The 25,853-nt window shown below is 36.2% G+C and overlaps 1 protein-coding gene across 6 annotated transcripts in view; it reads left to right on the plus strand.

Annotated features, from left to right (window-relative positions):
* Positions 1 to 25,853, plus strand: part of NAALADL2 (N-acetylated alpha-linked acidic dipeptidase like 2) — a 1,181,205-nt gene that overhangs the window by 672,065 nt on the left and 483,287 nt on the right. For all 6 annotated transcript variants that reach the window (XM_079765801.1, XM_079765802.1, XM_079765799.1 and 3 more), the window contains 2 exons: positions 2,187 to 2,460; positions 13,489 to 13,608. In XM_079765801.1, coding sequence (XP_079621927.1) covers positions 2,187 to 2,460; positions 13,489 to 13,608 — 394 coding nt within the window. The remainder of the gene's footprint in view (positions 1 to 2,186; positions 2,461 to 13,488; positions 13,609 to 25,853) is intronic.

Here is a 25,853-nt window from a genome sequence, read left to right on the forward strand (position 1 = left end):
CATCATAGAGACCAGTTGTTTCGCTGTTCAGTCAATTTGCTTATTAGCCTTTTATTATATAGGGTGAATGGATAAAGAAAAGTGGGGTGTAAAAATGGAATATTATTCAGTTTTAGTGAAGAGCATGCCATTTGCAACAATATAAATTGAATTTTGAGGGTACTATGATAAGTGCATTGGTTCATTAAGCTAGACCAATAAACACAGATACTGCAATATCACTATATGTAGAACCTAAAAAAATAAATAAATAAGTTAAACTCATAGAAACAGAGTAAAATCCTAGTTGCCAGGGATTGGGGGCTGTAGGAAATGGAGTGATGTTGGTCAGAGGGTACAAATCTTCAGGTATAAGATGAATATTTTCTGAAGATCTGATGTACAGCCTGGTGACTATAGTTAATATACTGTGCTGTATACTTAAATTTTGCTGAGAGATTAGATATTATGTGTCCTCAACACACACAATACACACACAAACATACACACAAAGGCAACTATGTAAGCTGATGGATGTGTTAATTTGATTGTGATAATCATTTTATAATATTTATGTATATCAGGTCATTGTGTTGTATAGTTTAAATATATACAATTTCATTTGTCTATTACACCTCCAAAATCCTCCCCCTCCTCCCCTCCCCCCAAAACCAAAAACAGAATAGGATACAGACTGCTAGTCTTATTCAGAATAAAAATAAAAACAATAGAATTCTTTAATCACCTCTTCCATGAAATTTACATGGTACTGATGATTGATCAAACTAGATATTTAAAAAAAAAAGAATAGAAATAGCATTTAAAAAGATAGAAAACATCTGGGACATTGTATATTATTACATCTTCCTTTTAAGCTGTGTCAAAGACCTACTTTTTGTCACCAGCAATGACTTCCTTTACTATTGTATGTTGTTTTTTTTTTTCACTGTGTGTACTTTTATTCCATTTTTGGAAGTATTTTATTTTGGTTTTCTTGAATAAACAGGGTCCAAAAAGTAACAAGTATGGATGAGAAAAAAATATGTATGGGCAAAAATAACAATGATTATCAAATATTCACTTAAGTAATAGTTTGGATAGCAACAAAATTATCATAAGAGGATATATATGTGTGTATATATATACATATAAATATATATAAATATATATATATATATATGTATATATATATACATATATATATGTACATATATTTTTTGGGGGGGCAAAAGGGTGATCTTGTGAATTCCATCATAAAACAAAACAAAACTTTATTGGATTATTATCTTTTAATTTCCCTGTCTGATTCTGTTCTAGGTTCTACACATATTTTTAACAGATTCTTTTCTAGGATATCATAAGCAAAAATATATAGTATCACTATGGATTATGGGATAGGTATAGAAATAAATATATAGACTTCAGCATGCACACACAAAATTAAATTCATATTGGTTTGAGAAACTGTGGTTGGTTTTACGATGATATACTGATTTTATTGCATATTATTGTTGTCATAGCATCATGCAATTTGGCATGTAATTTGTATCAAAAGAGTTCTGTCTCTATCATTTGCAATAGCAACAGCTATATATTAATCACATAGCTTTAACTATATATAAAAAAGCCTAATATGCAAATTGTCCCCATGGGAATTCGACCGGGAGCCCGATCCCTCACTAAGACGTGTGCTGACCAACATGGGGTGGTGCCGGCAACCGGAAGGAAGGCCCTGGCTGGCAGCCAGAAGGCCCCGATGGGCCCTATTGCCAGCCAGGCCTAGGGACCATACCCATGCATGAATTTCATACACTGGGCCTCTAGTATGAAATAATAGTAACAGTAATACTGAACTGTCTCAACTAGTATGACTCCTAGTTTTTGAACTGAGTTTTAAATGGATTGTGTTGATGTCCATTGAAGGATCAGAATAAATAGAAGAGTTAGTTGGAATTAATCACTCTTTTCTCTTCAGTCCCACAGTGCTTTATTAATTCTTAAGAACTTAATTCATTCTGTTTTGATTTAGTGCGATTTCTGTGCAAGGTCATCACCTCTACCTAACCGGGAGTTTCTTGTGTAGTGACCCATCTCATTCATCTTTCATATCCACAGCTATTAATAATTGTCCATATATGAAACAGTCACAACTAAAAAGAATAAAGATTTTCTTATTTTTTATAATGTGCTTTTTAAATTTCTTTCAGAAATTTGATGCAACTGTACAAAAGCGAAGGTGACACAGAAATTTCAAAGACGATTAAGGCTCAGTGGACTTCTCTGGGCCTAGAAGATGTGCAGTTTGTAAATTACTCTGTGCTGCTGAGTCTGCCAGGCCCTTCTCCCAGCTCTGTGACGCTGAGCAGCAGTGGCCAATGCTTTCATCCCAACAGCCAGCCTTGCAGTGGAGAAGCCAGAACACACAGCAGCCAAGATCTGCTCTCCTCATACGCAGCCTATTCTGCCAACGGAACTCTCGAGGTAATATGACCATTTGTCTCTGTCATTTATAGTGAAATAGAATTAGAAAACGGCAGCTTTCATCTAAATTGAACTAACTGGCAAGATGCAACATACAAAAGTAACCGTTAAATGTCCCCAGTGTGGAGATGCCAGGGAAGAAAAAGGAAGATTTGGATTGTCTGGCTCTTGACTTGTCATATTTGGAAAGTGAAAACACGTTAGAAGAATTTAATTCAAAAGTGTTGAACATGTGACTGAGTCATTCACATTTCCCTGAGTACACAGAGTACATGTTCATTTCATTCTTTGTTTTTGAAAGGCAGATTTTAATAGATTGCTATGGACGGAAAGAATAGAGATGGAGGCAGTGGAAAATTGATGTGATTATTCACACTTTTAAGATTTGAAATATACAGTACTTTCACTTTCTTAATGGAAAACACCTGAGCTAGAAGGCCAGCTGGGGATTATTGCTTTGTTATTTTCTGGGTTAGTTTTTGTTGTTGTTTTTTGGTGCTGTGGCATTTTTGGCATTGAGGTTAAGTGCACGGCTTCTAGAGCCACATGGACTGGTTTCAATCTCAGCTCTAGGGCTATTTCCTCAACTCTGTAATGTGGCTAATCATATTTCCAATATCATAAGGTTGCATTGAGAATCAAATGGACCAATATATATATAAATCTTGGAGGACAGAGCCTAGGCCGTAGTAAAGACAGTTTGCCAGTTAGATACAATATATAACTGGTCACAAGTTTTCTTAAATAGCAAGTGGTCTGTTTCCATGTAAAAATATAAATTTAATGAGCACATTCAGTCTTTTATGAAACTGTAGATTGCTTCATTTAATACAAATGAAATAATGTTATGTTTCTGATTGTTGTTAATTATTGCCACAGATTTTTAAGAATCTAACTTCTGATGAACTCTGATTAATATATGAAATATTTAGCCTGGATGGTGTTGCTCAGTGGTTGAGCATCAACCTAGGAATCAGGAGGTCTCTGTCTGATTCCCGACAGGGCACGTGTCTGGGTTGCCGGCTTGATCCCCAGTAGGGGACATGCAGGAGGCAGCTGATCAATAATTATTTCTCATCATTAATGTTTCTATCTCTCTTCCCTCTCCCTTCCTCTTTCTGATATCAATTAAAAAAACATTTAAATAGCTATTCAATAAAGGATCTAATAAGGTATTTATATAGATTTTTAAAGCTCTAGTTGTAGTATGATTTTCAAAGGCAAAGCAATTTATAGGTGACTGTTTTACATGCATATGGAATACTTGCATATTTTATGTACATGTTTTAGACAGATGCATTATTGATACTCACGTATTCTAATTAATAGAACACTAGTAATTTTTCTGCATCCCTTCAGATCATTTCCTAATTCAAATCAAGCTTGAGAGGTTGCTGCTGCTGATTCAGGCATACCTAATTTTTTATTTTGAGTACATTGTGTTTGCATGAATTTCTATCAGGCAGAGCCATTAACAAGTTCCTAAATTATTCTAGTTTGACTGCCAGCAAAGCTCCCCACTACTTTGCTTTTGACAAGGTTATTTGTAGAAGAGGAGTGCCCCTTTTCTTTGAAGAGCTGTCATGTCCATTCATCATGTGACTGTTTTGGATAAGCTTCCAATTTTTTGCTTTTTGGTAACAGTCCTAAACAGCATTTGTGATATCTGAGATCTACTTGGAAAACCGGCACAGTGCCAGCATGATGGATGGTGTACTTTGCAACTTCTTTGTAATTCATTGTGCACGGAAAAGGTGACATTGTTTACCCCATCATAATGACAGGTGGGTCAGTGAAAGGGTCCTAAGGAGAGTTGTCCTGTCAGATGCAAAATACATATTAAAATGGGTACATAAATAATTTAGCATGAGTGAGGTTAGCTTCAGGGAATAAACAGTAATTTATATTTTTATTAAAAGGTAAACATCCACTATAATATCATCATACCGTTAAAGACATTGGTAGTGAGTGTTGACAATGTCTAGTCAGTTTTACAAATAGAATATATGACTTCATGTAATCCCTGTGCAATTATTTCTTGTATCCTTTGTGAAACCCACACAGATGCAGAAAGCAAAGGGAACAATTAATATTTAATATGGGTTGGTCAGGTTGGGTCAGCCATGTTTTTAGTTTTGAACAGGGGATTTGTTTTTATTCCAATACATTTTATGGGTTTTAGAGTGTTCTTTCTATTAAGTATTTTTTTGTGTGTCTGAAAGACAAACCCAATAATTTAATTTTGTGTATAATTTTATTTTCACCAACTCATTAACTGTGTTTAAAATATTGTTATCAACACATTTATCTACCCCATTCCTCAGAGAACCCAGGCTAGCACCCTTCTTTTTTTTTAAATATATTTTATTGATTAGTTACAGAGAGGAAGGGATAGAGATAGAGAGTTAGAAACATCGATGAGAAACATCAATCAGCTGCCTCCTGCACACCTCCCATTGGGATGTGCCTGCAGCCAAGGTACATGTCCTTGACCAGAATCGAACCTGGGACCCTTCAGTCTGCAGGCCGACGCTCTATCCACTGAGACAAACCGGTTAGGGCAGCACCCTTTTTTATCAGGTGCACAACTGTGGGTTGGTCACTTCAGTTCTGTAAGCGTTCATGTTCTTATTTTTATGAGAAAACATACTAGTATCCTAAGTGGTTGTTGTGGGAAAGAAATTTTAAAAATCACGTAAAGTGCCTGGCACTTGGAAAGCACTCTATAAATGTTATTATTATTATGTGGTATTAAGTAGACACATTCAAATGGGATAAATTAGGAAAATATCAGAACTATCTATCATAATATTTGGAAGCACAAACTTTTACCCTGTTGTCTGATTATAATGGTCCTGTATTCTGTTTAACATGACAAATATCAATCATCAGGGACAAAAATACTTTTATAGTGTCTATATATATAAAAGGCTAAGTGACTTCTGGCTGGCCAACCAGCTGGTAGGTATGATGTGCACTGATCACCAGGGGACAGACGCTCAATGCAGGAGCTGCTGAGCTGCGGTGACTTGGCAGTGGCAGTTCTTGGGTGATGCACTTGGAACCAGAGAGGAGTGAGCCCAATTCTGGGTGTGTCACCCGAGAACTGCTCTCTCGCAATCCAGGACCCCTCAGGGGATGTTGGAGAGCTGGTTTCAGCCCGATACCCACAGGCCAGGATGAGGGACCCCCACCTGCTGGAGGGACCCTGCTCACTTCACGGATGACCTTTGAGCCATGGCTCCACCCCAAGTGAGCCGGCTGGAAAGGGACAGTGGGAGGTTGGCTCCAAGGCCTGTCAGGCCCATCTCCCCAGTACTGCCCCACCAGCAACTTCTAATTAATTTCCTTTCAATGTGCACGAATGTGAATAAATAATAGACTATATGTAAATCCCTGATCATATTTTTAATTAAAAACTAAAAATCAAAGAAACTAGAAATACAATATTTTAGTTTTTAATTTTTAAAATTATTTTTTTTAAATCTTCACTTGAGGATATTTTTCCATTGATTATTTTTAGAGAGAGTAGAGAAGAGGAAGGGGAGTGGAGAGATAGATAGAGATAGAGATAGAGATAGATAGAGATAGAGATAGAGATAGAGATAGAGATAGAGATAGAGATAGAGATAGAGATAGAGATAGGTAGAGAGAGAGAGAGAGAGAGAGAGAGAGAGAGAGAGAGAGAGAGAGAAACATTCATGTAAGAGAGACACATGACACATTGACTGGTTGCCTCCAGGATGGACCAGGGCTGGGGATGGAGCCTGCAACTGAGATACCTGCCCTTGACTTGGAGCCAAACCCAAGACCCTTTGGTCTGTGGGCTGACACTCTAACCACTGATCCATCCATCCAGAGCAGAGTATTTTATTTTTGAATGCAGAATTACAAATCTGTCAAGTTGGTCCTGAGGAGCAGTGTTATCTTTGTTGTGTAAAATATCAAGACATAGTTTAACATATGAAATCTGAACATCATCAAATAATTTGTTAAAATGTCTTAAAGTATAAAAATATAACCACTGCATGGAATCTTTTAATAACCTGCAGTCAGATGCCTATTTTCTCATGGCTAGGAAAACTTTGTCTTCCTGTTTTATTTTTAATATTCTTAAACAAAAACAAACTTATCAGTGTGTGGCAAAAGGCAAAGCTACATGCATTTGGCTCTGAAGGATTCCTGTTATAGATAAAAAATATCAGAAGCTAAAGGAGTGGAATAGAATTGTATGACTATGAAGATTAAGCTACTGTCTCACCAACAGAAAATGTAAGCTTGGAGCTGCTTTTTAATGTTGAAAATGATTTTGCTTTTTTTGTCTCTCTTTTCTTCTCTTGGGATTTATCTTTTGATCAACAATGAAAAATTGTGAGATAAATAGCTGTGAACACAATTGTATAAAATTTATTAATTTTTTTAACTACATATAATACATTTGCCCAAATCCCATCTATTCCTGATATCATGAGCTTTGTGCACTGAATTAACAAAAAAATTTCATAACTTCTGCTAATGTGAGGATAATAACCATGGGACTAGTTGCCACATATTATATATGTATATGTATATATATATTTTTTTTCCAGTATTTAAAATTTAGACAGAAGCATTTACAAATAAACAAGTGATCTATCACAACATATTGTCATAGTTAAATATTTGTGAGAAAGGTTACATCTTTTATGTGGGCAAGAGGACAAAAGCATATAAAATAAAAGTTTTAAAGCAAAGATAGCTGAATTAAAACAAATATGGACATTTTAGTGAGAAAGTGTTTGACTAGAGACTTCTAATTTGACTAAAGTTACCTGTAAAGTTTCTGAATCTCCATAATTAAGTGTAATTTGACAGAAAAGTCTAGGTCAGCCTTTTTATTTTTACTTTTGATATGATTTAAAGCATACCACTTATAAAACTAAGTGGTAATGTAACTTTTCTAGCAGATTTAATTTATATTTTAGTTTCCATAAAATGCCAGCATTTAAATATGTAGTTTGCATGTAAGATTTACCTCCCTTCAGAACTAGAGAGATCTGTGCAAAAGTTGATCTTTAGGTTTATGCACTACTTTGATACACTAAGATAAATTATTTTAAAAGGCAGAATTCTGTCATATTACTTTCACTGTCTCTGGGAAGAATTCTCTTGAATGAATTAGCAACTCCTACAATATCCTTGCCTTAATAAGTTGAATATCATTTATGAAATAAAGTGTCCTGTGATTATTAATGTTTTCCTATATATTTTAATTTGATATAGAAAGATTAACTGACTAATATAGAACTTAGCCAGCTGGGTCTCCCTAATACAGCAGGAAGCCATCAACATTCAGCAAATACACGCTGAGTGCCTTTTGGATGCCAATCACAGGGGACAAAGTGGTTAAAAGAAAGCTTTGGACATTGCCCATATGTAGTTGGAAGTCTAATGGAAGAAATTGGCAGTCAGGTAAACAATTACAAAACTCTATGGCTCAATACTGCTAACTTAAAACATGAGCAAATTATTTAAACATCCTAAACTTTAGTTTCCTCGTCTAAAATATAGACAGATATGTCTACTGAATTATGAATGTTCTAAAGATAAACTGAAATGATTGACTCCATTATACAATCTCCATAGTAAAATGTGTACCACAGAGGACATGCACAATTTAGTATTGATATTCTTTTTCTTTTATATCATGTCATAAATCCTGTCTAATTTAATCATTCTCATAATACACACTTGCACATGTACAGAGACATACACATACACATTCATAACTTCTGCTAATTTGAGGATAATAACCATGGGACTAGTTGCCACATATTTTATATATTTACATACACATTTTTTCCAGTATTTAAAATTTGGACAGAAGCATTTACAAATAAAGAAGTGATCTATCACAACATATTATTCATAGTTAAATATTTGTGAGAAAGGTTACATTTTTTACCTGGGAAAGAGAACAGTGTCAGCCTGCAGACTGAAGGGTCCCAAGTACGATTCTAGTCAAGGGCATGTACCTTGATAAGTATGATTGCTTAAACCAAAAAAAGTGATAAGTATGATTGCTTAAACCAAACATAGCAAAATGTATTGTGTTTCTCATCTTTATTGCTGAATTCAGTTGTCATATACTAGTTTCCCATACTAGCTGATGTCCCTTCTGATTGCTTAGGAGTCCATTTTAACTGATAGTACTTGTGCTGCTTCAGTTATTAAATAATTTAAATAATTAAATATTAGTTTAAATATTAGTTATTCAAATGAATAATTATTTAATATTAAACTATTAAATATTTTATATAGTATACGCCTTATGCCAATCTCTATTTAATTGACCTTGATTAGCTAGAATAATGTTTAGAGAAGCAGTTTGATTCATAGAGGAATTATGATTGATTAGTGATGTCTGCCATGGGGGCAGGGAAGGAAGCAGCAATGATTTTTATGATTCAATGCATTGTGGTTTTCCATGATGAAAAGCCCTTGCATGAACTTGAAGTACTAATAAAATTCTAACAATCTCTGAATATTGAACTCTTCATAAGTACTAATATACTCATGCTATTTAGAAAGGATAAAGATAAACATCAGAGATCATTTTGAATTTTCACATTTTTAATAAGCATAAGCACTTTAATTTAAAGATGTTTCAAAAGCTAAATTATATAAGATAGTAGTAAATTTCTAAAGTAAAACTTATATTGAGATGAATGGTACTTCTGATAATGTATTTTGTCAGTAGGAGAACTGCTTGAGTTTACCATTTCTAATTTTGAGGAGAAAATCACTGTTTTAGTCAAAGCAGGCTTTTCAAACATTCTGTACATTCAGAAATTCTCTTAGAGAGGAACTAGAAGGATTCAGAGTGATTGATTTGGTTGAAAATGTCAAGTCTTAAAATTTTCAAAGCATATATCATTTCTTAAGCATGAATAAATTTTGCTACTTGAAGGTATAAGAGAAACATGGCACTGGATTATTCCTCAGTGTGGAGCCCAGGCCACCCACAGGTGGATGTCCCCAGAGACACTTCTCTGATCTGGTTATTTTCTATGATTGTTCTTAGCTGATTACAGGAAATAATTTATTCATTTCTGTCTTCTATTGCTTCTGCTTGGGGTACTTCTTCATTTTTATATAGAACCTTAGAACTGCTACAGGTGTGGTATTCCCTGTGTCCCCACCTGTTCCTGGTAGAAGTGGGGTTCTTGGGATGCCACAGGAATAAGAATTTCCTAAGCCCGCCCCCCACGCCTCCAGGAGGATGAAATATTGTGGAAAATTTTATTGATGATGTAATATTAAGGGTGCTTTTGTCTTCAGCAGAGCTAGGATTAAAACCACTCCCAAGAGTTTCTGCTCTATATTGAAGTCTAGTCCAGTCCAGTGTCTGGCCAGGTGAGCTTGTGTTCCCAGCAGCAGCCCTTTGCATGTAGCATCTGCATAGCCAAGGACCATGCAGCTTCTAGGGCCACTTGGCAGGCTAGTGTGGGTCAAGGAGCAAGGAGAAACAGGAGCACAAGAGGAACAAGAGAGAGAGAACTCCTTTGTCTGGGAATATTAACTGGGAGCTTACCCAGTGAATCCTTCTGGATTTCCTGTGCTTGCAGTGGCTCCACGCCCTCGCCAATTATCTTTGTTCCCCAGGCTAGACTACATCACCCAACTTTACTGCACATGTGTCCATCTTCCCCCTTGTTGGGCCCCTTCCCCCCGTCATCTGCAGGGAATGGGTCTGTGCTTCTCTGTGGGGAGTGTGAAACTGCAGCTTCTTGGTGAAGCTGCCCAGAGGACTATGCTTATAATGTCTGGCCTCCCCTTTGGTCTCTTCCTATTTTAATATTAACTAGTCAGGCCCTAACCAGTTTTGCTCAGTGGATAGAGCATCGGCCTGTGGACTCAAAGGTCCCAGGTTTGATTCCGGTCAAGGGCATGTACCTTGGTTGCGGGCACATACCCAGTAGGGAGTGTGCAGGAGGCAGCTGATCAATGTTTCTAACTCTCTATCCCTCTCCCTTCCTCTCTGTAAAAAAATCAATAAAATATATTTAAAAAATATATATTAACTTGCCAGTTACAATGGTAACAGAACCACCAACATAGTAGAATCACTTTTTAATATTTTTATTTTTAGTCATGTTTAATTGTCTAGTTTATGATTCCTTCTAATCATATATTTTACCATAGGTAGAAAATAATTCTATTTTAATGTTTAATGTTTCTTTCTAATGTGTGCCAATCTTCCTGTCTGTTGTCATCTCAATACTTTTTTTTTTGGCAAGTATAAAATATTTGATTTTCTTTATGAATTGTTGCTGTTGTTTTATTTGTTCTCAGTTTGAAATGTAACATATTATTTAAACAAATTTAATGTGGGGAGTTTTTCATATTTTTCTTTGGTTAAAAAAAACACACCATTTAAAACAAAACAGAATTAGTTCCATTTTACTCTGTATCTCTCAGTACTCTCTAACTATGTGTCAATGAAGTCCACAATAGAACAATGGGTGCACATGGAGTAAATAGTTAAACAGGTAATTAGGTTCCTGCTCATTTGATATTCCCCAAAGAGACTAGTTGGATGTGACCTCATTCTTAATATTTGCATGTAAATTAATCATCATAGTCCAACCAGTTGAGTGAAAAATTTTTCAAGAGAGACAGAATACATACAGTAAGAAGAGGTGCGTTGCTGCAACTAGAATGTGTGGAAAGAAATGGCTTGACATTTTATCATATCAGTGTATATTGATTTGTGCCTAAGAAAAATTCAATGTGCTTTCTTGCAGCTGTGATTTTCAGCTTGCTTGAAGGTAAATAGGAAAGACATTTAGAAAGGACCTGGTTCCTTTGAAAGCAATAAATACATTTTTATTATCACCTGTCAAACCTTCAGAACATTGAGACTTCTGTAATTACTGACTTTTAATGAATAGCCTCAAAGTGCATAAGCCAAAATCAACTAATATAATAATGCTTGTATTGAGGAATATTTTTGTGAAAAATAACAACCCTATTATATTAAAATGCTTTAATCTGTTGACATGTGCTATTTGTTGAAGGTGAGTTTAAAAATTATTTAATTAAAACTGCCATTGTTGATGCACATTATTGCTATTTTCCAATAATTAAATACCTTTTACAGAATTTGTATTTTTGTAGCTGCCATATCTTTCTGGTATGTACACAAAAAAGTCACAGACTGGTCTACCAATGAATCCTTCTCAGACCAGTATGATTTTCCCTCAAACTCTCTTAAATAAGAAAAATATGTTCTTTAATGTAACCAATTGAGTAATAGCCATGTTTTAAGATGCTCTCAGTGAATCACAAATAATTAATAGGTAGCTTAGAAATTTGAAATGGAAACTATGAATTATCTCATTTTTCAATGTGAGTATTAATATTATGTGATCATTTATTTAATCAAGTTTTTAATTTCTAAATCAACAGTTATGCATATCATAATGGCATCAGCAAACTCAAAGGTGGTATTTTTAAAGCACTGATTTAATCACATTTTTATTGGAACAAAATTATAATAAAAATATTCTGACAAGTTTGTTTAACAATTAGTTTTTCTTGACAAATCCATTTGAAAGTACAGCTTTACTTTTCGGAGATATGTTATAAGGTGCAATCATTTTAAGTTAAGACAGATAAGTCAACAGTGTTTGCAGGGTACCTGGGTGAGAATGGGCACACGATGGACCCATCACTAAGAAAATGTCACTGTACTAGAAAATGAAACATAGCTAAGTTTATGGGTCCTGAGGGGTTGTTAAGAGAGACAGAAACTTGGATTCAAATTAGAATTGAGCATCAGAGAAATACAATTCAGCAGGCAGATAACATTTGAAATGAGTTTTAATGTATTTAGTAAAGTTCTTACAAATGAATATGAATTAATTGATAAGGAAATACTCTATGCTAGAAATATTTCTTCTAACATACTTACCAGTCTCTTGGTGGTATCCATATGTCTTTCTAAAGACAGAATTATTTCCTGAAGTGATACTTCTATGGAAGCCCTTTTCAAAAACTGGTTGAAGTACATTAGCTCCAATAGATAACGGTGGGCATTTCAAGATCTGGATCTTCCTTCTTCATACTTTCACTGCTTGGCACCACTAAGTCCTTATCAACACTTCCACGTAGATATGCTGGAGATTGAAACAGCACATTTTGTGATGTAACATCATTTTTCAAGTGTAAAGCATAACAACTATTTTTATAATGGAAATTACAGAAAGTAGAGATGAAATATATCATATTGGCTCATAGGAATATGTGTTTGAGAAAACCTCAGTGCAGTACTTTTCAAGGAGTAAGAAAGGGCAACTGTGTCAGAGGATGCCCATTAGGATCTCCAGAAAGTCATGTCATTTTATGTTAATAACAGGGGACTTTTAAAAATGAGAAATATTGATGTAGATTATAGCTGTCTGGGGTAGTGGGGACTATGACAGAAATAGTAGTAGTTTGGAACCATATTCTAAAGTCCTTGAATGCCAGATTGACACAGACGGGAGTATAAGTTTTGTCCTTCACAACTCAAGGGGTTATTATTCACACCTGGATACATGCTCAACCTGAACAGCTGTGCATGATGGACTTTGTACTCAATTTGGATAACAGTACAGGGTCTTTGAATTGTTTTTAAGCCTGAGAATGGTAGGACTGTAGTTGAACCTTAAGGGAATTAATTGCATTGTTTTATAAAATGATTCAAATTCCAGAAATAGAAATCTAGAATATAATAAACTTGGTGGTCTGTAACTTTGTGAGAAGGGAGATGACCAAGAAAACATGACCCTCAAACATCTTCTCAAGTGACCACAAGCGTCATTGTACCTGACGGAAGTAGAAAGGGCAGGTTTGTGGTTATTGGGACAGGGGAAGAGAATGAATTGATTCTCCTTGACCATTTCACATTCCAGGAATGATTTTGTCATACCAAATGGATTTGCTATCATTCCTCCAACAAAGCTTTATTTTTCTTTGTGTGTTTTTCTTTTCCTCCTCTTTCAGGCTGAAATCATTGATGTGAGTTATGGAAATGCAGATGATTTAAAAAGGATAAAAAACATGAGAAATATAACAAACCAGATTGCACTCCTGAAATTAGGAAAATTGCCACTACTTTATAAGGTTGGTCCAATGGTTATTTTTTGGTGGTGGGATGGATATTTTCTTTTGCTTTATTACAGTTATATGCCTCTGTGGTTGTGAAGTGAGTGGGTTTCGTGTGTGTGTGTGTGTGTGTGTGTGTGTGTGTGTGTGTGAAAGAGAGGGGGGCACAAAGAGGCAGAGAGTATCACAGCAAGATGGCTTTTCCAAAACAAAACATTTTAAATTAAAATTTTTAAGAAAAAGAGGTTGTTATCCTTATTACTTAACAGAAGATTCTGTAAGCCAAACATTAGTGAGTTTGTGAGACCTTGATAAAATTGGCATAAATTTCATAATAATACCTATGTGGAATACTAAAAATGAGAACAATGGCATCCTTCTCTTATGACATAGTAAAACTTTTAATCTATTGACAAAACTGACTAATTGCTATATTCTTTATGTTAGACTAGTATCTGGCTGATTTATACTCCTTAGTGATTGATTTTGTCAACTGTATAACTTCACAGTTACTGACTGTGCTCAGGAATTTAATTGAACGGTAATATGCATAAGAGAAGCAGATTCTTGATTTATTTATTTAAATAGAAGTTTATTAACACTTATCCACTAGATGCATTTACATAATTAAAGCAGTTTGATCTAAGTATCACATAATGAGCCACCATCATAGACAGCCACTACTGCTCATTTGTACTTAATTTTCTTTTACTATTAAAAAGAATGGTCAGTATAGTTATATCACTGGAACTCTCAGGTTCTGAAGATATATTGGATTTATCCTCATCCAACCCTAGATGAGCTGTGTTAATTGCCAGGTCTGAAAAAGTTTCAGAAATCTGTTGGCATACTTTGTAAGGAGACAAGAGAACATACTGTGCCTGTTTTTCATTATCTTCCAAGGATTCCCTTACACCTAAATCAGTGTGTGATAGTATATAACTGTCCAGAATTTTAAGATGGTCATGAAAATATAGTGTACAGTGCTATAAATTTTTGCAGGATAATTTGTCAACATGTACTAAATGCTTTAAAATAATCACATTTTGATCCAGTAATTCCAGTTCAATCAATATATTCTAAAGGGGAATAAAACAGAGTTGATAAACACAATGATGACCAGTGATGTGACAGAATATTAGAAATAATATATATGTCCAGCTAAGTATTGAAATTTATGTTACATTAGTACAGCTAAATACTGTACAATAATTACAATGCAAAGAAGAATAATGATGTGGAAATTCTCATAAATCGAACAAATAAGTTATAAATAGGACATTTATAATAATTATTATGTTATTCTTATTGTTAGTGTAATATTGTTGGCAATATGAGCTGCATATTGTTCTAAGGACCTTTTATGTGTTATCACATTAATCTTCACAGTAACTCTGGTAACTAAGGCAGAAAAAGAATAAGTGACTAGCTCAAAGGTGAACAGCTACTTACATGAATCAACCAAGATTTACATCCATTCAGTGTCATTTCATATCCTGAGTCTTTAATGTGTATGCATAGGTGTGTGTATGGTGTAGTTAGATAGGTAAGTAGATAGATGATTGATGATAGATCGATAGATAGATAGATAGATAGATAGATAGATAGATAGATAGATAGATTTAAAAAAGGAAGGAAGGAAGGAAGGAAGGAAGGAAGGAAGGAAGGAAGGAAGGAAGGAAGGAAGGAAGGAAGGAAGGAAGGAAGGGAAGATGTTAAATTGGAGTTTTTAACTGATATTTTAATATATAAAAGAATAGATCTTTCAAAATGAGCTACCCAACACCAATATTTCAAATGAAACAGTTGAAAATATCTTAGACAATTATTAAACTCATGACTTTTATATGGGGTAGGAAAGGTTTGAAGATTTGGGTGAAAGGAGTTTTTGAATAGTAATTTTGGAGAAATATAAGTTCCACTGCAAACCTAGTGACTTGAGGCTTCAGTGGAACCACCTGGAGGGTTTAATGAATATACTCTGCAGTATGAGAGGCATAGTAGACTGGTGTCTGACTCACCTGAGAATCCTAAAGGTAAGAGATACATTTGCTTAGCATCTAACAAATGGTGTATGTGTTGGGATTGGTCTGTGAGCCAGAGCTGAGAGCAGAAAATGCATGTTTGTTTATGGCGGGGTCTCTCTTTGCCGCATCCAGCACGGAAAGAGAGATGATCTGGTTCTTCGAGGAGACGGGCTGGGGATTGAGAAATATGAAAGAAAGAGACAAGACACAAAATGGAAGGAAAAAGCTGGGACTGAGTGGACCGCTGCCTTCTTCTGATGTAGAGACAGTGACCCAAAGCCAATGCAGCGTGTTTATTTTATACCCCCAAATACCAGGAAATTTCACCAAAAGAAAAGACAAAGGAAATTATTTTCATTCTTGAGTAGGCCTGAGCATTCCTGGTGCTTAACTGGATTTACATATCAAAAACCACTTCCCAACACCTAGGCAAAGATAAGAGTCAGTGCTGAGAACACATCTGCCTTTTTGGTAAGATGTGTAACCAAGATGTGGCTTTGCCTGTCACCTTGGGTTCAGCTGACAATAATTAAAGAATGCCCATGTTCCTTCCCAGGAGCTCTCTACATTTGTTTCCCATGGTAACATTGTTAGTAATATGAGCTAGATATTTTGCTAAGTACTTTTTATGTATTATCACATTAATCCTTACAATAACAGTATTATTGATGTAGGGACTAGGGTTATTTTTAATTTTTAGGTGAGTATCATTAGTCAGTGGTGAAGAAAATAAAACAGAGTTCACTCCTTCTCCAATAAAAGACCTGATCTGGTGGAGGGGTAAGAAGATGAACTTCAAACCAAGGGTAGAATTTTGATCATGTTATCAGAACTAGGCATTCTAATTACCGTATTTTCCGGTGTATAAGACGACTGGGTGTATAAGACGACCCCCAACTTTTCCAGTTAAAATATAGACTTTGGGATATACCCACCCTATAAGATGACACCCGGCATATAAAACGACCCCCAACTTTTGAGAAGACTTTCCTGGGTTAAAAAGTCATCTTATATGCCGGAAAATACGGTAGTTAGTTATGACAATTGGCTTAAATTAGACTTTTTATTACCAACTAGAGGCCCGATGCACGAAATTCGTGCACGGGGTGTGTGTTCCTCAACCCAGCCTGCACCCTCTCCAATACCAGGATCAGGCCTAAATGGGCAGTCGGACATCCCTCTCACAATCCAGAACTGCTGGCTCCCAACTGCTAGCCTACCTGCCTTCCTGATTGCCCCTAACCCTTTCTGCCTGCCAGTCTGATCACCCCCTAACCACTCCCATGCCAGCCTGATTGATGCCTAACTTCTCCCCTGCCAGCCTGTTTGCCCCTAACTGCCCTCCCCTGCAGGCCTGATCCCCATAACTGCTCTCCCCTGTAGGCCTGGGTCCCCCCCAACTGCCCTTCCCTGCAGGCCCGGTCACCCCTAACTTCCCTCCTCTGCTGGCCTGGTCACCCCTAACTGCCCTCCCCTGCAGGCTTGATCACCCCCAACTGCCCTCCCTTGCAGGCCTGGTCCCTCCCAACTGCCCTCCCTTGCTGGCCATCTTGTGGTGGCCATATTGTGTCCACATGGGGGCAGCCATCTTTGACCACATGGGGGCAGCTATCTTTGACCACTTGAGGGCAGCCATCTTGTGTGTTGGAGTGATGGTCAATTTGCATATTACTCTTTTATTAGATAGGATAGAAGCCTGGTGCATGGGTGGGGTCCGCCTGGTTTGCTCTGAAGGGTATCCTGGATCAGGGTGGGGGTTCCCTTCGGGTGTGGGGCAGCCTGGGTAAGGAGCCTGTGGTGGTTTGCAGGCCAGCCATGTCCTCCAGTGACCCAAGCAGAGGCCCTGGAATCTGGGATTTATCTATCTTCTATAATTGAAAATTTGTAGCCTTGAGCGGAGGCCAGGGCCAGTCAGGCGGGTGGGAAGCTTGGCTTCCTCCATTGCTGGGGGCAACCCAAGCCTCCTGCTCTCTCCAGCTCCATGGCTGCCTCCATCTTTGTTAGGATTTATTTATTTTCTATGATTGAAACTTTGTAGCCTAGAGCGGAGGCCAGGGCTGGCCAGGGCGGGCGGGAAGCTTGGCTTCCTCCATTGCCAGGGAAACCCAAGCCTCCTGCTCGCTCCATGGCTGCAACCATCTTGGTTGGGTTAATTTGAATACTCGCTCCTGATTGGCTGGTGGGCATGGCTTGTGGGCGTAGCAGTGGTACAGTTAATTTGCATGTTTCTCTTTTATTAGTGTATACTAGTGGCCCAGTGCACGAAAATTTGTGCACTTGGGGAGGGTCCCTCAGCCCAGCCTCTGCCCTCTTGCAGTCTGGGACCCCTCGGGGGCAGTCTGGGAGCCTTTGCTCATTACTGCCCACTTGCTCGCTACTCCATACTGCTCAGCTTGCTGTTCCTTAGTGCTGCCTCGGTGGTGGGAGAGGCTCCTGCCACTGCTACTGTGCTCGCCAGGCTTCTGGCTTCTGGTTGAGTGGCACTCCCCCTGTGGGAGCGCACTGACCACCAGGGGGAAGCTCCTGAGTTGAGCATCTGCCTCCTGGTGGTCAGTGCGCATCATAGCGACCAGTTGTTCCACCGTTTGGTCATTTTGCATATTACCCTTTTATTATATTGGATAATCAGATGTTTTCCTCTAAGTATTTAGGAAAGAATGTTCCTCTCTAGACATAGATTAAAAGGATGTGGGGAACAAAGTAACATTGTACTGGGTACATTCCATGAAGTTTGTCTGTTCAACCTACCAGTGATAATGGCTAATATGGTGTCAATGGTCAGGGGCCAATTATATAAATTGGGTCCATGGAAATATGAATAATTTCTACTGCTTTTATTTTCCTGAATTTCTAAATGGTCTACAATAGTTGTGCAAATACTATTTTGTAAAAAATAAATAAATAAAAGCCTTCAAAAATAAAGTAAACATAAGGCATTTAAAATTTTGTTCTAATGACACTTATGGGCTAAATAGTCAAAATTCTTACCAGTAGCTAATGGGTTAAGCAAAAGCAAATTTCTTTTTATTTGTATGCGACTGCTCCAACGAATATTTTGTGAAAACCTTGGCCATATCTATAATGTAGTGAATTAGTGATTTATCTACACTAGGACACAGTCATTAAGAACCTGGTATATTTTCCCTGATTATCTTCCTTATAGGCCTATGAATAGATTTAACAAAGAGTTCTATGCAGAATCCCCCCTCCAGACAGAGAGCCTTGTCACAAACTTGGCATTATTTTCTAGGCAGAGGAATCAAGGCATCCTTTCTTTAACCTTTCATTCTGTTTTCTGTGGATTCTCCCAGAGATTTGGGAGAATCACTGATACTGTAGCTATTAATACATATTCACAAAGTAAAGAGAAATAAAACATGGATGAGACAAGCTTATGGAGCATGATTACAGCCAAGCTTACTTCACCTGTACTTCAAATATATTCTGGGACTGAAATTTGAAAGTCAGGGAGTTCAGTAATATAGTTAGTTGAAAAGGCAGAGGACGGATTGACTTCTATGTGAATCACAACTATGAATCATGATTCTAAATGAGCATCTGAACTGGGAACATGCAGCAAAATGAGAAAAGAGAACAGTTAATGTTCTTTTAGCTGTGCAGTAGTTTGTTTCTAAGTCATTGTTCAAAAATTAATTTGGTAGGGAATCCCTGAATCTGAGGCAGGAAGGGCAAAGGGGAAGCATAATGGGATATTAAATTCTCTCTTAAATAAGTAGAAAAAAATAGTCTACACCCAAAACGGAGGAGATCTCATTAGATCCCTTGTAACTACTGTGTACACGTTAACTTAGTCTCCAGGAAGGGGGTTCATGAGGAAGTCTCCACATTGTGTAGCAGGGATTGTGAAAGGCACATGGCTTTTAGATACATGCTGCAGAGAAGAGCCAACCAAGACTCCAGACTAGCTTGGACTAGTCCTCTTACGCTTCAACCTTAGAGGGAAGGCTTTATTTTAACTTTGTATTTATAGCAGTTTATTTTATGGGAAAGTGCTTTAATTCTGTAAGCTTTAAGACAGAATATTCTTTTACATGTCATAATGGATTCAGGTAGGTTTCTCTCAGTGACAGTCTGAGACACAGTAAAATAGATTTCTACAATCCTCACACATTCCCAAATTGCTGAATAGCACTCTAGTATGGAATTTATTTTATAAAATGCAATAAAAGCATTTGACTTTCTTCTTAAAGCCATTTTCACACACAAAAAAATCAATAATAACAAAAAAATCACTGTGTACTCCATGACAGCTAGACATCAAGTAAATCCCAGTGAAATGTGAAGATTAGGCCATTGTCTGTGTCCACACTACTTATCAGTCCCCTATCTCATAGGAGTGGAATTTGTATGTATTGAAGTTACAATGAATACCTGTCTATGCCTTTTGGGCATGGTGAAATTACACACAAAAATTCACAAATGCTATTGCCATTTTGATAAATGAAATAACATAAACATCTTCCCAGTACTCACTGTTATATAGTAAGACATTAGTAAATATTAGCAGATTTTTGTATTTTCCTTACATATATTTTATCCTTATAATTACAATTTTAATGATCCAGGAACCCAAATATAGTTTTCTACTAATAAAACAGTTTTGAATACATTCATTGGATATTATTTATATTACATATCTCTTGTATATTATTTGGATGGTGTATGAGTTACATAACCACCACTTAAATCCATAGCATGCTTATATAGGTAGGCATTTTGGGAAGAGCTTGGAGGAAAATGAAAGGTAGGAAACAACTGTTAGGCTTTTATCCTTCTGAATAAATTGTTTCTCACAAATTAGGAATAAATGGTACTACTTAAAGAAAAATAAATACCACACACTTTGAGTATGCCTATATAATAACATAATTTAATAACATTTACTGATCATTTGAATGTTATAAAGTCATAACAAGTGTCATCACCTATTAGAAGGGTTGATTTTTACATATACATAGCATAAATAATCCCCATGTATTCATGCAATTCTGGCACCACAAAAAAATGGTGCCAAGCGTTTTGTTTCTCCTAACTAAAGTTTATAGTATAAGTTAAGAAAAACAAAAAAGAAAGAGAAACAGAAGATAGAACGTGAGAGAAAAGGAGGGATAGAGGGAAGGAAAGGAGTACTTCAGTAAAGGATTTGGATAATTTCAGGAATGATTATGATGTTGAAATTTTAGTTTAAAATTTTCTTACATTTGAATTTAGAATATCCTTTCCTAAAGCTAACTGTGAAATTTTGCATATTTCCTTTCACATTTGCACTAATATTATATAGAGTGATGAATGTTAAAAAAAGAAAAATAAATTAAAATAAATAAGTATTGGCTCTATAGTAACACATTTTAAAATGAATTCACTTGATGTCTAATTATTAATCACTAGCTATATGACTCTAAGTTCTCTTTCCTTTTTTCCATTCAGTGTCTTATGATAAAAATAGATTAATTATTATCTTGTTCAGGAGCACATTGACAAGGAGTCCTAAGCAGCAGCTTGTACTTTAGCAATCTGTTGTTGCTATAAAATATGGGGAGACAAGTTAAATTACTTCTGGAAATAAACATCATTAAACAATTAATAACTGAAGAAAACAACTCTCCCTACAATTTATGTACCGTAATTTCCAGCGTATAAGATGACTAGGTGTATAGAAGATTTTCCTGGGTTAAAAAGTCGTCTTATGCCCTAGCTGGTTTGGCTCAGTGGGTAGAGCATTGACCTGTGGACTGAAGGGTCCCAGGTTCAATTCCAGTCAAGGGCATGTACCTTGGTTGCTGGCACATCCCCAGTAGGGGGGGTGCAGGAGGCAGCTGATCGATGTTTCTCTCTCATCGATGTTTCTAACTCTCTATCCCTCTCCTTTCCTCTCTGTAAAAAAATCAATAAAATATTTTTTGGGGAAAAAAAAAAAGTCGTCTTATACGCCGGAAAATACGGTAATTAAAATTGCAGCTACACAATATATTGTATCTGATTTAAAATTCAATAAATTTTTAATTTTTTATAACAAATTAACCTTGGATAAGCTATATAAACATAATATAGCTAAGTAAGCTTAAAATATTCTCACTTGAATTTTGAAAATAATATACACTCATCAAAGTATCTATTATATAAAAAGCCTGTGGTCATCACGCCATCACACTGTAATGACCGATCAGCAGGAGGCTGTGCACTTGGGTGGGTGGGGACTTGACTCAGGAGGACTTGATCGGAGGCGCAGGTGGGTTTCTGGGTCCCGCCTCCCGGGGGGCGGTGGCAGTGGCGGGACATTTTCTGGGTTCTGCCTCCTGGGACGGTGGCAGCGGCGTACATAGGACTCTTTCTGGGTCCCGCCACGCTGAGGGACTCTGGGTCCTGTGTCTCATGTGATTTCACGTGCTGGGCCCCTAGTTTTACTAATAATTAACATACAAGTTAATCTATTCTCATAAATAGTCATTAAATTTTTTTAACTGAAAATATATATTTACTGTTTTATGCGAAAGAAATTAGAAAGGTTTTATAACCCGTTATATAGTTCAGAATAAAGGTTTCATATTTTTAGTAATATGTCACTTGAAAAAAGGCTTTCTATTACAGGTAAAAAAAAAAAAGTTACTTTTATTTACTAGATTTACATTTCCAAATTTTATTAAATCTTTACCTCAATTTTGTATATTTTCTCTTGCACTGAATTTTAGGTTACACCTAAAAATTTCATTTAATATAATATATTTCTTTAATAATAAATATATAATTTGAACATTACAGTCATCTAATCTCTAAATTTTACAACTCTTACAACAAGAATAACTGCAATCATTATTAGAGTAATTCCATATTTTAAATAAGTTTTCTATTGGAAAATTTAGAAAGATTAAAGAGTCTATATAATTCTGGAAATATACATAGTATAATAGAAGACTTAATTTTAACTATTATTCACAATCAAGGAAAAACTATGAGCAGATTATTAAAAAAATCATGTTTATTCTTTAATTTTCAGTTATAATTTTCTTTTTATGTGAATCTAAATCTATTAGGTTGTTAAAATTGCTGACCCTACCTATTAGTAAAGGACATGATTGTTTTTCTTAAGTACTTTGATTACCTATATGAAACTTCTTTTGTAATTCTCATACAAAGACAATTTCAAGCAATCTCAGGATAAATGTTATCTAACTAAATATATAAGGCTAATATGCAAAGTGGCCCTTCAGGAGTTCGAACGGGAGACCAGGAGTTCAATCGCTCACTATGATGTTCACTGACCACCTGGGGGCGGCATGGAATGAAGGAAGGCCCAGGCCGGCAGCCAGAAGCCAGGGAAGGAAGGCCCTGGCTGGCAGCTAGCAATTGGGGGGCGGGCAGCTGTGGAAGGAAGGCCCCTGCTGGCTGCCAAAAACCCCCAATCGGCCCTGATTGCTGGCCAGGCCTAGAGACCTTACCTGTGCGTGATTTCGTGCACCAGGCTTCTAGTCATATATAAAATGAGTTATTGAATAAAATTCAGGAGGTGCCCTTACAGCTCTAGTATGCCTTGCTTACTTGCCATTGTTCCAATTCATGCCTGTTCTAATACACTTATTGGCCTTTAAATAACAACATATCTGTAATTAAACCATAGTATAACGTGGTGATAGTATTATGGCTATTGAAACATCTGTTATATAATATAAAATTCATTTTTGATTCTGTTAAGAAAAGGACAATTTTAACATTTTATGAGAACTGGCAAATAAAAAGAAATTGTGATATTTAGCAGAGTAAATGAAATTGATCTGTCCCCCAAATTACTGTTATATTACAGATAGTCAAGTGTTGTTCTACCCACTTCAGAGCCTTTCTTCTGAGAAATGTTATGTGACTGCCATAGGGGGCTATCTGAACCTTTCACACATGTGTGGAATGCCTCCTTTAAATTTTTGTTTTATTAAATTTATAATTCGGGGAGGGGGCAGCAGGAGGTTTATAGTTGTGAGTACAAGAAACACAGTTTATTATTATATTATTATTTATTAAATATTCTATTATTTTCCATATGAACTACTGTAAACCTATTTCCCTCCCACTGTGTATTAAATACCATGAAGCAAATCAGCTTACATTGGATTTCTGTGGTATATGTGCTGAAATAGTCTGCTTCAATATTTGTAGTAATTGCTTTCAGCATGTTTTGAAAACAACAGTCTATTTTGAAGTAAAACAGAGATATTGGTAACTTCAGGGTATGATTCTGAGTGGACCAAATGATTTATTGATAAGATCACTAATGAAATAATTTAATTTCTAATATTTTCAAAATTGTCTGCAATATTCTGGATTCTTTATTGTTTTTCAGTTGTAGACAACAAAGCTAAATGACAAAGTGTTTTTACTGTGCAATCAGAATCAAATAAGTCTGAAAATAATGGCAGAGCAACCTGAAGTGAAACATGACTACACATGGCATATTTCATATGATGATTTGCAAAACATATATAAGAATGTTTTCCTTGGGATTAAAAAAATTCCTAGTATGATTTAGTAAATACATATTTTTTTCTTTCTTTTTGCCTGGTTTCATAATCTGTGTGCTTTGATTACAAAACGGGTAGATACAATCTATTTTCAAAATAAGTTAGCATACAGATCAGGCAACTGATAAACCAGAAAAGGATTTTTGTTCTGCAATTAATTTGAGCTTCTTTAAAATTCGGATTGATTAGAAAGTACAGTTCTAAAGTCTATTGCCCTAAAACTGGGAAATGCACGCATGCAAATGACACTTCACAAGTTGTGTGTGAGAGCATGTTTGGTGATTTGAGAGGTGTTGGGAGTAGTCTCTCTGGCTTAAATTGTATTTATTAAATGCTGGAAATTAAAAATTTACTACTTTTTTGTATTCAGTGGGAAATTGATAAAATGTCACTATGTTATCGGTGGAAGTGGTGTTATTGTTGTATGTCGAGGGAATGACTATCCTGAGGCCCCCACAAGAAAAAGGAGTTTCATGGAAAGCTTTTATGATGGTGTAAAATTAAGGGGGTTCCCCTCCAAGGTTCCATTTCTGTCCATGCTGCCATGGAAAAAAAGCCAGTCTTGTCTTCAGCAGGGCCAGAATAAAGGCCACTGTCCATAGTTTTTGCTCCATATTAAAGTCCAGTCCAGTCCAGCTTCCTACATGTGAAGTCTGCACAGCCATGGCCCACACGGCTATGGAGCAAGAACTCGGGTACTATACATACTACAATTTATAAATATTTTATTGAAAGGTCATTGATAAGATAATAACAATTTAGTATCTTTAGAATAGGAAAATCAATGGGCTGCAATGCTACTGAAAAGCAGATACTTTATGAATACTCTGCTTAAGTTGGCAAGTTGCCCAGCTGACAACATTTACTCTTTACCTCACATCTCATGGCTCAAGTATAGAATCTGATCAGTTATATAGGGTTTGAATACCAGCTCAACCACGCAATCACTAGGAGTCAGTCATCCAGCCTTTTAACCTCTATAAGACTTAATTTTCTTCCTTGTAAAACCAGTATGATAGTGTTGTTTTTATATCACCTCACTTTCCATAAATGCTCAGTAAATGTTCATTATTACTGTTGTGTTATGATGATAAAGGAACCTTTTTTTATTTTCACTGGAGAGTTTTTAAAACATAGTTATCTGAATAATATCTGATACATTATTCCATGTAAACACTCATAACCTTCCAAAAATCACTGTGATGTAGGGATGGTCACTGATCTACAGTGAGTAGCTAAGTCTCTGAGAGGTTTGTCTTACTCAAGGTCATACATGTATTACATAGGAGAGATAACACTGTTATTCTAAACCCTTTCTGATCCCTACAGATCCTTAATTTATCTGTGTTTATGAAGAAACTTTTACTTTCAGTTGCCTTCTCTTAAACATTAGCAGCACTGTGGCTTTGATTATGGTTCTTAACAACTGTACAAATAGTTTTTTCAGATTACTCTCAAATGGTTTAGAATGAAAAACCTACCCATGGAAGATAAAGCAAATGTGGAAGAAAAATGACATCTGTAGAAGCCAGGTGATTAGCATATGAGTGTTAATCATACTATAATTTCAATTCTATTGACATCTTAAAAACAAAAATTTTCAGCCTGGCTGGTGTGGCTCAGTGATTGAGTGTCAACCTGAGAACCAGGAGGTCACGGTTCAATTCCTGGTCAGGGCACATGCCAGGGTTGGGGGCTCAGTCCCGGG

The sequence above is a fragment of the Cnephaeus nilssonii genome (genome assembly GCF_951640355.1).
Source record: "Cnephaeus nilssonii genome assembly, chromosome: 3".
Lineage (NCBI taxonomy): Eukaryota > Metazoa > Chordata > Mammalia > Chiroptera > Vespertilionidae > Cnephaeus > Cnephaeus nilssonii.